Below are 15,311 nucleotides of genomic sequence, written 5' to 3'. Positions count from 1 at the left end.
ATTATTTCAGTTATTATTTTAATAATATTATTATATTCTATATCATAATTATATAATATATTATATAATAATAGTTTTTTTGTATTATATTAAATATAATAATAAATATATATTATATTGTAATTATATATATATATTATATTATAGTATAATATTATATAGTCGTTATTGTTAACTATCCACAGCAATTTAATTTTATAATTTATCAAACGCTATTATACTGTTTTTGCAACCAGCACAGCTACTATAATTATAATTTACTAAAACACTCAGTTATTTTTTATAACAGTTACGTTTTCTTTCAGCACACTAAAAGTAATTTTTTCAAAATCTACAGTAATACTAAACTAAGCATGAAACTATTGTTTTGACCTTTTGTATTGGGAAACTAATTTGTGTTTGAAAATTAATTTGTGAAATTTTGAGAGAATCAAATTTTGTGTGGCTTGTTTATTAAAATTAATTAGTTTGATTTAGCTTGATTAGATATTGGAGATGTTCTTTGGTTTTGGGTATAATTATATTGTTTTGGAAATTAATTGTTCGAAGGTCGTATATGTGAAATTAATGTGTAATTGGTTTTTTTTTAAGAACTTATGAGTAATTTAGACTTTTTAATTAATGAAATAGGTTAAATTTTGGTTGAATTTTGTGATTAAAGTTATTCTCATAAGTTGTACAAAAAAAAAAAAAGCACTTTCCTCATATCTATTTATTCAAAAAATAATGTCCAAAAAAAAAAAAAAAATTGTTATTCTTAAGAAAAAAATGGGTAACAATCATTTTTTTTTTTAAATGTAAGACTTATGGGAAATGTATAAAATAAAAGGTATTTTCGTTATTGTATAAAACATGGGGTAAAAAAATATTTTGATAAAAATAAGGGTTGTTTTTGTAATTCTTTCATTATTTTTGGGTTACAATTAGATGTGTAAGGCAATACATAGACCATGTTGAGATTTAATATGGAGCATTGGATTGTACCCTACCGGTAGACAAAAAAGGGAGTGCCCCTACTATATACAATCCCCTATATAATATATAGCATCAGTAGTCAACAATACTCCGCTTTGAACGTTTTGTTCTTTCTTGTATTTTCTTTAAGCATCACTTATTTGTATATTAATTTAATTGACCTTTCAATTTTCAATAATTAAACATCTCATAATGTCGTGCTGGTCCTTATTAGGGCGCATTTAAGATTACTGTGCTTTTAGAATAATTGTTATTAGCTATGCACGGTTAATAATTAGCTGTGACACGAAGTAATTAAGTGTTTAATAAACTTTATTTGTATAAACATTGTAACTTTATAAAGTTTGTATTGAAGTGTTTGGTAAATAGTAATTTTAAAATGTACCGACTTAAAAAATAATCAAAATAGACATAAAAACATATTGTTTTATAATTTTATAATAAATAACTAAATAATCTTCTTTTAGATTTTCTGATATGATAATATGAATGATTTTTAATTATATTCTTTTATGAAGAACAATAAAAATCAATAGTCCACAAATTTAATAAAATAATAAGAATAATGTATAAACACAAACTATCATTTTTTTAAATTAATATTAATGTGAGGAATAATAATAAAATGATACTTTTCAGCAACTATTATTAGTGCGTTTGGAATCAATTTTGAAAACGTTTTGCACGTTATTCGAGGAACAAAAATGGAAACGATCTGAATACTACTGTCTCGTTCATTTCACTGATTCGAGTTTTTAGTTTTAGGTGTCTACAATAAAAAGCTCTCAGAAAATGTCACATCTAACTTTTTCTGCTATAGTGAAAAGCTCTCAGAAAATGTCAAATCTCAGCTCGAATTGAAAACTCGAATCCGCCAAGTGAACGAGTTTTATGTTTGGAGCAGCATCCAACCAAAAACAAAACTGAAAACATTTTTTCTCTTTCTCCCAAAAACTCACACTTTTTAAAAGCGATTAAAACTCGTTTTCATTTTCCTATTTTCATTTTCTAATCGTTGAGCTTCTCGGTCTAAACGAGTTGAGGTTTTCTCCTCCATCTTAGTTGATAATTAGTGGGTCTGGAAGAGTGAGGGGAAGGAGGGAGTCTGGACTTGAACGACGACATTCTGAGGTTGAGAGCAAGGCGATCCAACTTGACGCCGCCGCGGTGACCGGTTCCGTTCCGATTAGCGGCGGTGGAAGCCATGGAAGACGGCGGAGCTTCTTCACCAGAGCATATGGAGAGTGGTGATGAGTGAGGGAGAGTTAGGAAGAAAGGCAAAAGGAAAGTGAAAGTTATGGGGATGGATGGTGGGTTCAATAAGGAAGCTTTGGGTCTGCCCTAAAGCTTTGGTCTGATATTGTAGACGAATTAGTACTAGTAAAGCAGCTGAAGGGGATTGGGAGAGTTATTTTAAAAAGGATAATATAGGACATTCACTTTATTGCTAATTGTGGTGTGGGAAAATGTGGATGACACGTGGAGAAATAACAGTGTGACATGTGGCCTTATTTTCTCTCAAAAGGCAACAACCCTCGACGGTGGGGGTTCCCTTTCTTTCTACTGCAAGGGAAGCCCAGCCTTCGACGCCGACTCCTCATGACGACGACAGGTCGTACTGTCGACCTTACGGCAGGAATCCTTCGGGACAACTAGGCTGAGCAAATAGAGACGACGAGAGGAATGCCCGAAGAAGGGAAAGCCTGACATCGTAAGTTGCATGCGGAAATGGGAGACGTCTGCAGTACATGCATTAAATGCAAACCCTTAAACCGCCCTACGGGGGACAGCAAAGGGTTACAGGTACGCACAGAGCCGTAATGGGAGACTAATTTGTTGAGTGAACAGTGCGCAAAAGTGATTAGTGGGCTACGGTATGGGCTAGAAAGGCAGACCACTCGAGTGCTTTTCTGCCTACAAAGAAAACCCACCTGACGAAGGAAGCTCGACTATAAAAGGGGAGAAGCATCATACAGAAGAGGAGGTTGGTTTTTTCCCGAGAGAAAAGAACGAGAGAGCAATTGTTAGTGTAAATTGTAACAATCTCAAAAGAAATAGAAAACTACAGTGGATGTAGCTCTTCATTTATAAGAGTGAACCACTATAAATTTCGCGTGTCTTTGTGCTTCAAGTATTTTTTCTCACGTTGCACACCACACAAAAAATACCACAAATACATCACAACATATATTGAGTATACAGTCAATAATAAGCCGGTAATCCAACGGGATACCTAAAAGTGACCCGGCCCATTTCTGTTGACGAGTTTTCACCGTCAACACTAATGGTAATGGTAATAAGTATTTTAATTGTTTATTACTTACGTGCACCACTATAACTAAAAATTAGTACGTACAATATTTATATATAACAGATATTTATATAATATATTAATTATTAGTGTATTATTTGGAGAGAATAGTAATTATTCATAGTATTATTTAAAATATTATTACATATTTTTAAAAATGTAAAACCAAACAGAATTTTAATTTTTTCTTATATTAAAAATAATTTCTGAATAAAATTATTTTAAAATTAATTCTTGCCTAAAATTAAAAATATTTTTATTTTTATTTACATATAAAAAATAAAATTATTTTAAAACAGATTTCAAATACGCCCCACGTCATACGAGTACATCCAGCTTTAAATGAATAAAGAAAATAAAACAAAAGGAACGAAAAGAAACCAGCCTAAGTGCCTGTTTAAGTAAGAGGTAAACTTGAAATTATGACTATATTACGATGGCAATGTTGGAAACTCAAGATCTCTTTCACGGAGGCAGCGGCTTTTTTCGTAAGCCAAAACCAAAAGCACCTGTGCGGTGCTTCTACCATTTCCAATATTAATATTAATTATATATTTAATATTAAATATTAAAATATAATATGTTATTTTTATTTTTATTTAAATGTATAATGTTATTTAAAATGTTAAATTTATTTTTTTATAAAATTTTAAAAGTTATACAAGTAAATTTTTATTTTTATAATAATTAAAAATATAAAAGTTACAATGATTATATAAAAAAGTAAACATTTCAACTAAGAACAATCAAATGTTAAATTTTATCTGTGTTATACTTGATGAGAAATTTACCATAAAGTATAATATATGAGAAATTTAACACAACAAATAACATTGAATTAGAAATTATTTTTTTACACACAAATGCTAAATTTGTAATTAGCTCATTAATTATAACATTGCATTAAAGATACTCTAAGCATCAACTTGTCAAATAATCTTGAAATTTGTGTATTTAACAAACACCTTTTTCATCAAAACTTCTGCAATAATTACTTCTCAAAACATCTAGTGCAACCCCAAAAACATCTAGTGCAACCCCAAACACGACCTAGTCAGAAATGATCTATTGGCCTGACCCATACTTTTATCGATAGTGTCGTACCATATTATATTGATCCATTACTTTTCAAGAGAGAATTATTAAGCTTATCCTTAAAAGTGTATGAGTTGTGATATTTATCTCTTATTCTTAGTCAATATCATTTTGACTAGTATAATTATTTGATTAAAATGATATTAATCAACCGTAAAAAGTAAAAATATATACTCATGCAACTCTAAACGAGTATTTGTCTTTTTTTTTTCCTTAATTCAAGTAATTGTCAAAACATGGTTTTAGTTTAAAGTTGCTCCATTAATGTATAATCATTAACAAGAAAGAAATGTTTAACGGTATAATAACATATTTTTCACGTGTTTGTATTATTCTTTCTATAGTCCATGCCTTGATGGGTCATAGTGCGACATCGCATATTAACTCATTGAATTAATTGTCAAAACTCTTTTTTTTTTCTTTTTTTGAAGTTACTCAATTAGTTTATAGCAATTAGAAAGAAAGAAGTTTACATTTTTAACACATTTATATTTAGCATAGTCTACATTCTTAATACATTTATATTGACATGCTAAATATGTTGTGCCTAACATGTCGGTGTGAGTTCGACTCACGTGCTCAATGCTTAGCCCATCCATTAGAACAATCCCATAGAGAGAGATAACAATTCATGTCATATGTCGTGTTTTAACAATTTCTTCTTAAATTTAACGTCAATCCAAACACAACCCATAATACGAAAATTTTTAAAAATCACAACATAAACACGATGTGACCATTTATGGGTTGACACTATACCTGTAAATCCAATATTGACAAGCAAATTATACACTTTTCTTGAGTTTTTTTTTATACATTGTAAAGAACTTAAAATAACTCTTAAAAATGTGATAACATACATCAAAATTAAGTAAATAGTAACATAAGATTTTGAGAGCAACTATCATAAAATCACAAGGTTTTTGACAAAATCTGAAATATGCAATGCGCAAAATAATTTCTAAGAAAATGTCTTTAAGACTTTCGTGTCGTGCTCAAATTTCAATTTCATGTTCAACTCAAAAGTGACATATTTTTTGTGTCAATTTTAAGTTGTAACTTCTAGTGTCGGTCCTACCCATAGATTAACGCGTTAAGTCGTGCTGAATACATGTTGTGTTGGTGATGTGCTCCCACGATATTGGGTTGGCTTGGCCCATTTGACAGCTCTACTAAATTATTATCTTACCTACTATTTTTAAGGTTTGGCCTTTGTCCTCAACTCTTTTCTATTTAAACAATAGACTAGGATGATATGCAGACGGTTATGAGAATGACCTCACATGTCGCGTTTTATAAGAGCGCTAAAAAAATATCAAACTTTAATCTATTAAGGGTGATTTCATATCAAAAGTATGTCTACTTTAAGTTATATTTTTCACTTTTATTATATATAAAAAAAAGCAATAATAAAGTGGTTGTAGACTTAATCTAACGATAAATTAGCACCCACTTTTATAATGGTCAAGACAGAATCCTCACTTATTTTTTTAAAGTAAACGATGAAAAAAAAAAAGCAAAAAAGCAACTGCGAAAAAAGTAGATTAAAAAAGAGAAATTGAAAAAATAAAAATAAAATAATCACCCCTTTGGTCCATAGAATAAAAATTCAAAATTTTATAAGTAGGTTTAATAAAAATGTTTGAATTATAATTGAAATCGTAAACAAAAAAGACACTTAACTTGATAAAATATCTTTATTTATATCATTTTTTTTTCTTTTTCTTTTTTGGATTTTCTCTTATAGTCGGACTTGTATCCAGCTCAATTTTTCGAGCGCAAGTCATTAGCCAATGTTGAGTATTTAATTTGACAAAACGTTTCCTCAAGAAAACCGAAAACAATTTGATAAAATTTATCACGCAAAACAACGTAGAACTAATTTTTATCCTGCAAACTTGCCATGATCCTATCACACCAATTAGTGCACAACGGATTTCAAACATTATTACCTCACGATTAACTCAACTTTAAGGTTTTGGCGATTTTGGGTCTGCCCTAAAAGCTCATTCTCAAAAGATTGGAATGACATAATCCATTATCCATGCCGGGTCCATCAGGGCAATTCTGTCAAAACAATCCCAACTTCCGCTTCTTTTAGATTTCTTTCTTATTATTATCTTTTTTTTTTTTTTTTTTTTTTTCACTTTTCGGAAATTCCGACTAAACTAAAGGAAAAAAAACAAAAACAAAAAAGAAAAGAAAATAAAGATTGAAAGAAAAATAGAAAAAACAAAAACAAAACCTCCTGCTTTGCTCTCTCTCTCTTTTTTTTTTTTTTTTTTTTTTTTTTTTTTTTCCTTTTGTTTAGACGGAATTTCCGAAAAAAGAAAAAAAAAAAAAAAAAAAAAAAAACCCCCTGCTTTTCCCTCCCCCTCTTTTTTTTTTTTTTTTTTTTTTCCTTTTGTTTAGACGGAATTTCCGAAAAAAGAAAAAAAAAAAAAAAAAAAAAAAAACCCCCTGCTTTTCCCTCCCCCTCTTTTTTTTTTTTTTTTTTTTTTCCTTTTGTTTAGACGGAATTTCCGAAAAAAGAAAAAAAAAAAAAAAAAAAAAAAAACCCCCTGCTTTTCCCTCCCCCTCTTTTTTTTTTTTTTTTTTTTTTTTTTCTCTCTCTCTCAAAGTTCAAATTCCGCCATGAAAGCACCTTCCAAGCTATGCGCAAAACCTTGACAAAATCTCACCAATCTTCATGTAAATCACCCATTCTCTTCCTCTGAACTTCGTTTCTGATACCAGATGGGCTCTCTCCTTCCGTTTCAGGATCTCAATCTTCTCCCTGACGCTCCGTCGTCGGCGACCGGAGCCATCGCCTTGAAGGTTCCCAAACTTGAGCCGAAGACCGAGCCGTTTGATGAAACGTTTGCATCTCAGCTCCACGAACCCCAAACGCACCAGCTCCAAGAGGCGCAAGTTCCTCAGGACCCGTTCTTCCCTAACCTGAGCCCTAATTCTCAGCAGCAGCAGCTCGCGCTTTTCTCGGAGCAAGGATTCGGCCATTCGCCTATCTCCCAGACCTCCGCCATGTCCTCCGACGAGAACAATGTCTACTCGGAGTTCCACCGGATTTCGGAGCTCTTCAGGACCGCTTTCTCGAAGCAAAACGGCGGCGCCCTTCCCGACTCCCACCCGGATTCGCGAGCAATCGTCCCCGTTCCGGAGCAGAACCAGGTTGCAGAGGTCATTATTCCTCGGAAGCGGACTCAGAGATCGGCGGAGCTCGTCCGCGTCACGAATCTGGGAATCGAGGACGAGAGGTACTTCCGAAATGTCGTGAGGAGGACGAGGATGACTTTCGATTCGCTTAGGGTTCTATCGGCGGCGGAGGAGGAGAAGAAGCAGGGCCTGGGGCTGGGTACGAGGCGGATGCGAGGCGATTTAAGGGCTTCTTCGGTCATGAAAGACCGCGATTTGTGGCTCAACAGGGACAAGAGGATCGTCGGCTCGATCCCCGGCGTTTACATTGGGGATTTGTTCTTCTTCAGAATGGAATTGTGCGTCGTTGGGTTGCATGGTCAGGTCCAAGCTGGAATTGACTATGTCCCCGCGAGCCAGAGCTCCAATGGCGAGCCTATTGCGACCAGTGTCATCGTTTCGGGCGGGTACGAGGACGACGAAGATGCCGGTGATGTGATAATCTATACAGGCCATGGTGGGCAGAACAAGTTCAACAAACAATGTTGTCATCAGAAGCTGGAAGGTGGGAATCTTGCCTTGGAGAGGAGTATGCTCTATGGGATTGAGGTAAGGGTTATAAGAGGAATCAAGTACCCTGGTAGTATTACAGCTAACGCTAAGGTTTATGTTTATGATGGCTTATATAGGATAATGGATTGTTGGTTTGATGTGGGAAAGTCTGGTTTTGGTGTTTATAAGTATAAATTGGTGAGAATTGATGGGCAACCTGAGATGGGTAGCTCTGTTCTCAAGTTTGCTACGAGTCTTAGGACTAAGCCATTGGCGTTGAGGCCTGTGGGTTATCTTAGTTTGGATATCTCGAGGCAGAAGGAGAATTACCCGGTTCTGCTTTTCAATAATATAGACTCTGACCAGGAGCCTTTGTACTATGACTATCTTGTGAGGACTGTGTTCCCTCCGTTTGCATATCACCAGTCGGGGAATGGGACTGGGTGTGAGTGCACTTCAAGTTGCGCGGAGGATTGTTTTTGTGCTATGAAGAATGGTGGCGAGTTTGCTTATGATAGTAATGGGCTTCTCTTGAGAGGCAAGCCTGTGGTATTTGAATGTGGACCATTCTGCCGTTGTCCACCACAGTGTCGCAATAGGGTCACGCAACATGGGCTGAAGAATAGACTGGAGGTGTTTAGATCGATGGAAACGGGTTGGGGAGTTAGGTCGTTGGACTTGATACATGCCGGTGCTTTTATATGCGAGTATACTGGGGTTGTGCTCACAAGGGAACAGGCGCATGTCATTTCAATGAATGGTGATAACTTGGTTTATCCACAGCGGTTCTCTGATAGATGGGCCGAATGGGGGGATTTGTCTCAAATATTTGCGGACTATGTACGTCCAGCATATCCCCCAGTGCCACCTTTGGATTTTGCGATTGATGTGTCGAAAATGAGGAATGTTGCTTGTTATATGACCCACAGTTCAAGTCCTAATGTTATGGTGCAGTTTGTGCTATATGACCACAACAATTTAATGTTTCCGCACCTGATGTTGTTTGCAATGGAAAACATCCCTCCTCTGAGGGAGCTCAGTCTTGACTATGGTGTGGCTGAGGAATGGACACCAAAACTTTCTATCTGTAACTAAGTAATTTTAAAGGGCATGATGTAGTTTTGAATATTCGGTGGAGTTATGGAGACGTGATTAACAGAGGTAAACTCAACCTTTGATCTCAGCAATAGTTGCATTATTTGATTCAAAATTGAATCTGCTTGCATCTTTTGCTTCTCATTAGAATTTTTTCACTTGATATCAATCCTCTTGTTGCTCTGTCGTATCCCGGACCCTAGCCCAATGTGAGCTATTTTTAGTCGTAGGTGCTAGGTGTTCTATTCCTTTTGTAACCATTGTTGACATCATGCAATTAAGTATACTTCAGAGGACCTCTTAAAATTTTGGCTTGATGGAGGAGTTCATGTCTCGCTATTGTAGAATTGCTGGCAATGCAAATAATATTCGGTTATTTATTTATTTATTTATTTGTTCTATACTTTTATGCTGTGTTTTAAATTATACCGAGATCTATAAGATATTGTCGTGCTATTTTCTGTTTTCATGTTTTATGATTTAAATTGTGTTTGATTAGATTGTCTTTTGTACTCATATTGAGCACTTTTTCTCCTTTTAAGGTTCAAAATGGTTATTTTTTCTTATATTCATGTGAGTTATTTACTGTGTTATGTTTACCCTTGGATTGCGATCATTCGTTGGTTTTAATTCAACCTTGGTACTGCAATATGCTAGAATCATCAGCAGCTTATCTTTTTTTAATTAATTTTAAATTTTTTTACATTTAGGTGTGGCCTTTTGAGTATGTGCAGAGACAAATACTTTAGATATTAAATTTGCTGTCTTGCGTCATCTGCTCTAGGTACATATTTATGCATCCAGAGGGATTTTAGTCTAGTTGGTGCAGTGGTAAATTTATTTTCACATATTCTATTTGGTTGTATGTAAAGTGAAGCATTGAGATTGGTCCGAGTATTGATTCACTACTTGGAAGTTTAGTTCCACTTGTAGTTAACTAGATCTCTCAAAACTCTTGGTTAGCAACTGAGAAAGTTTACTTAATGATAACTTTGGATGCCTATTCAAGTGTTTAATTTGGATATAACTACTGGTGTTAGGGGATAAGGTAGGGTTTTTGATGATTAGATAAGGACAGTGTTATAGTTGCAGTGACAACAAGGAGCGTAGAGAAATAAAGTAAAGAAAATGTCTCTTGTAATCACTTGCAAAACAGTATTTTAACTAGATATTGATGGATAGTAGTCTATGGCAGGCGTTATGCTTATTTATGGTTTTTTTTTTTCTTTTTTTTTTCCCTGCTATAAGAGACTGAGCACTTGGGTGTTTTCCTCATCCTTTTAGCTATTGTTTCCCAGAAAATCCCTAGAAAATGCTAGGGTGGAAAAGTTCCCGTTTACAATCTCCTATTGGGGGTGACTTTCTAGTACCTTATGGCTTTACAATGTGAAACGTTATTCTTTGGTTGAGCTTTAGGTGTTCTGATTCCTCTTATGAAAAATCGTTTTTCTACTGAAAGCTGAAACATTCAAGACATCCTATCACTTTGTTTCTTTATAAATATTCCTTTTTGAGAAAATAAAGTGGGTCTGTAAATTTGGTGTAAATCTGTTGGTGTATAATAACATTGGCATTTTCTCCCTTCAAGAAACTAGGAACCGTTTGTTGGTTATGGTTCCCGTAAACTTATCCGCAGAAGTACATCTGGTAAATTGGTACTTCAGCAGATTGAGAAGTTATCACGTTACTTTAAAGTAGAAATTTTGTTGGAAGCTCGATTATCTAGTACACTTGTTAATTAGCGTTCTTACTCTATGCATGTCATATGTGCAAGCTATTTGTGGATATCATCATTGGATCTATCTTAATTATTTTGCTCCTCTCAAATACTTGAAAAAGGCTGTAGTTTATTAAGATGGTGATAAGGTGGTCACTTTGTTCTGTTCCTGCATCCTTTTCCTGAGTAGTTATTTCTCTTTCGGCTAATAATTTATATTTCTTCTATAGTTGAGAGAGAGAGAGAGAGAGAGAGAGAGAGAGAGAGTCAAGATGGTGATAAGGTGGTCAGTTTGTGCTGTTCGTGCGTTCTTTTCCTGAGAGAGATGTGGTGAGCCGGCCTTAACATAGTAGTATTATCATTGGATCTGGTTGGCCCAGTGATTCATTGCTCCAGCACGGGCGAGTCTGATGAATCTGATAGTCTGATTTAGTGCAGACACTGATGCTAGTGCTTAATTTCGCTTCTATTTTATTCTTGTATTGCCTTCTTTTCCCTTTCCCTATAAGCATCATTTATGCTTTTTTGTTTTTTCATGTTCTTTTTATGTTGGGATGACTTGCTGTACTATTGGTTTAGTTGGCTCAGATAATTTGTTGATACACGTACTGTGTAGAAGTAATGTACTTGAGTTAACTTCGCCTGAAATAGCAAACCTATTTGTTTAACGCTCTAAAAAGTGAGTAGGAATGAAAGAAAAATGATTCCCATCAGAAAATCCTGTTTGTTTCACAACATCTATGCTTGAAAACTTGTCGGTTTCCCTCTCTAGAATTGTCTTCCTATAACCTGTTCCTTCTGCTTGATTCTTTCGCTTTCAGAATATCTCATCGTTCTGAACGGATAATAACACTGAGTACCGGTTATGCACTTGCAAGTTGAATGGAATTCATGCTCATTAGTTTCGTTTACATTATGCAGATTGGACTCTTACTATATGTTATATGAAGCTTTTTGACCCGGCTTCCTGGATTTTCTGGTCCTCAACCTTTTCGGATGTTGGGTGCTTCCAAGTGTAAAAAAGCGCCCAAGATCAAATGTTCCAGTCACCGAAGAAAAGTGGAGAAAGAATGCCCTTTTGTTCCATTTCAGGAATTAGAACGAAGCATTTGTGCATCCAAAGAGGACCAGTCAGCCAGGAGCCTTGGGAAGCATGTAGGCCTAACTTATATTAGACTTTTCTTTTTTGAATTCTTTCAGCTTGTATTGTATATATGAAAGTCCAAAACTAAGTAAAACTTGTATAGAAACTGAAACTGATGTGTTTGTGTAAAAACCATCTTTCTGATGCCCTGCGTTTTTTTTTTTTTTTTTTTTTTCCGTTACTGATAGATACAAGCTTTTAATTTAATTTAATTTAGTTTAATGGAGAGGCAAGTCTTCTCTACCTATATGGGGTGCAAACTTAAATGCACTAGAGTTTATGTTCAAATGGTAGGGCCAAGAAGTTGGATATAACCCGCTGTAACCACTGCCTCTGGAAATGAACCAATTCATGTGCGTGACTAACGTATTTGTAGATTTTAAATGCAGGAATTTATATGTTTCTGGTAGTGTCATGTCTGTAAATTAGTCAGATAAATGCATCTCCGAAAATTGAGGATTCTAAATCATATCAGCATTGTTCTTCTCGCAACTCTTTTTTTTTTTTTTTTTCTTTTTTTACTGTGTTTTTTCACAAAAATTCAAAAAAAAAAAAAAAAATTTACTACAGTATTTTTTCACATATAAAAAAATGTAACTAAAAATTTGAGTTAAAGTAGAAAACAAAAGTTTATAGTGGTTCAATAATATGTTCCACTATTGTCTAGCTATGACTTCTTGGACTATGCTAAACAATTGTCGGCGTGATACTGATTACACCATGTACATTGGGTGATTTTCCACCAGAGACCTGTTACAAACTCTACAATCTCATCAATTTATAAAAAGCCAGTAACACTAACACCTATAACACCGAATTAACAAGCAATTGACACACTCGGACTAATCAATGTAGAATGAGAAATATAAGCTCAAAGGTTCCTTCTAATAGAATTTGTTACTATTTAAGCTCAGAAGATGTAAAAACATGCAAAATTTAAAGGGATATTTACATTTATATACCCTATGTTTTAGTTTTATTCAAAATATATACTTTTAATTTTTAATCTCATAAAATGTATACTTTCAAATTAGATTTAATATACAAATTTATCTCTCATCTCAGTCAATAATTGATTTTGATTTTTAAAATGACCAAACTATTCTTAAGAAAAATAAAAAAAATAAAACTAAAACTTTCCAATATTAAAAAAATAAAATTTAAAAGCACAAAAAAACCATTTCAATGGTATTTTGGACATTTTTAAGGTTAAAACCGTAAGTTTTAAGTTTTTTTTTTTTTTTTAGTTTTTTAGTTTTTTGCTTTTTTCTTTTTCATTTTCATTTAAGGATACTTTAGGTTTTTTGTATTTAAAATAGAAGGTTGACTATAAAAATTATAAATTTAGATATTAAATCTAATTTGAAGACATATATTTGATTAGATCAAAACCGAGTGTATAATTTTGAAATAGACTCCAGACACAGAGCATAAAAAGGTAAATATCCCAAATATGAATTGGCGCAAAGTGTCTTTTCCAATCTCAAAAGTGTGAGCAATTTGAGCATGATAGACTTTAGCTTGGACGTGGTTTTTAAACTGGCAAAAGACCCAAACAATGTCAGATTGATCAAATTTATACAAAACCTTAAAATATAGTCATTTGACTACTGTCTAATAGCTATTAAAAATAAGAAAATCTTAAAAAATAAACCCTAGTCGTCAGAGTTCTAGAGAGAGAAAGTTAGAGAGAGGTGTTTTGCAACAAATTTAGAGGAGTTCTTTGGGTCAGTGGTTCGGCTATTCGTCGGGCTGCCGGCCTCCAAAGTTTGTCGAAGAGATCGCAGAGGTTACCAGAGTCGGGTTCGTGCTGACGGACATGTGGATAGTCACCGAAATGGAGTTGTTTAAGGAGAAGCAGTTTCTGATCTTCTACCTTAGATCTAGGACGCGTTCGCCACGAGATTTCGTTGAAACTCCGGGATCTAGATCGTGGAAGGGAGGTGAGGAAGGTGGTCTAGAGCGTGTGGCAATCGTTGCTCATTGGTGGTGGCACGTGGGTCCCATGAGCCGCCCTATCTCCAGTGCTTTTGTTGCCATTTCAGAAGCTTTTCTTTGTCGCCACTTCTACCGTGTTTCACACACCTCCAGCATTGAGGGGCTCGCTTTTGCTGATTTGATTTCGTGGGATCTTTGTAGAGTTTTTATGTTTATATTTGTGTTGAAATAATGGTGATGATGTCTCCATCTACCGGCGTTATGTCTTGGGTAGAGGGTGGTCTCCTGACTGCTCTAAGTCTGAGTTATGTAGCCCATTTTAGGACTAAGATGTGGTTCATCTTGAGTCATTTTGAGTTTTCTCCGTTATTAGGTAAAGGGTGCGTTTGTATTGTCTAATCATATGAGCTGCACCCGGTTCTTAACTCTGATTTTATCTTATATCTTAACCCTTTAGTGGCTTTTTAATGAAGTTATGCTATTGCGTTTCATAAAAAAAAATAAAAATAAAAAATAAGGCAAATTATACGGTAGAACTCCAAAAGTGCTTCCACTGGTGAAAGCACTGTTTTTGACTGTTGGATTTAATTTTCAACGGTCATATCTTTGCAGGTCAATATTAATAATTTATAGTGCACTGTATAATACGACTCTCTTTACAGATCTAACCGTTAAAAATTTAATCAAAGGATTAATAATAGCGCTTCTATTAATAAAAGCATTTAAGAGGTTCCACCCTAGAGGAAGCCAAAAAAAAAAAACAAATAGTTGTTGTAATAATACCGGTTGATTGGTCTTAACCGGACAGTATAGGCATCAACAATTTGTCACTTTAAACCATGTAAAAACAAAGCGCCAAAATTGAGATTTTTGACTTTAGAAAGTGGACAAAAACATTTTAGAATATTTTAAATGGAATAATGAAAATATCTTTTCAACTTTGAAAGCACTAAACGACATTTTTAATGTGTCGTAAGGCCATTATGACGACTTTGATCTTTCTGAAAGCTTGGGCCAAAATGATTGAATATGGATGCTTAAACATTTTTACAAGACAAGAAAAATTGTTCCTTTTCTTCTTCAAGCTTTAATCTTGAGTTTCTGTTATTTTTCTTATCCATCTTCGGTTATAGAATTTCTTTAATACAATCTAAGTTTCATACACTAAAAAGTTGATTAGAAACACTTGGATCAAATGTTTGTTAGTAGTTTAATCAATTTAAATCTTAGGACTAAACACTTTTATAACTTGTAAAAAGTCACCAAGAAGCTTCTCTTGATAGAGTTTACCTTTCTACTAAGCAGCAAAAAGAAAATCACATTTATGTTCGATAATAAAAAACGCCTCCAAT

General features: G+C 34.1%; 1 protein-coding gene across 1 annotated transcript; it reads left to right on the top strand.

Annotated features, from left to right (window-relative positions):
* Positions 1-6,977: 6,977 nt before the first annotated feature.
* On the top strand, positions 6,978-12,188 carry LOC21393025 (histone-lysine N-methyltransferase family member SUVH2). Its single transcript, XM_010112375.2, has 2 exons — positions 6,978-9,226; positions 11,799-12,188. The coding sequence occupies exon 1, from the start codon at positions 7,118-7,120 to the stop codon at positions 9,158-9,160; it is 2,043 nt and encodes a 680-aa protein (XP_010110677.1). The 5' UTR covers positions 6,978-7,117; the 3' UTR covers positions 9,161-9,226; positions 11,799-12,188.
* Positions 12,189-15,311: the final 3,123 nt, after the last annotated feature.

The sequence above is a fragment of the Morus notabilis genome, unplaced genomic scaffold (genome assembly GCF_000414095.1).
Source record: "Morus notabilis unplaced genomic scaffold, ASM41409v2 Scaffold328, whole genome shotgun sequence".
Classification (NCBI taxonomy): Eukaryota; Viridiplantae; Streptophyta; class Magnoliopsida; order Rosales; family Moraceae; genus Morus; species Morus notabilis.
The sequence above is the reverse complement of the archived record's forward strand: the minus strand, read 5'-3'. Positions and strand labels throughout refer to the sequence as shown.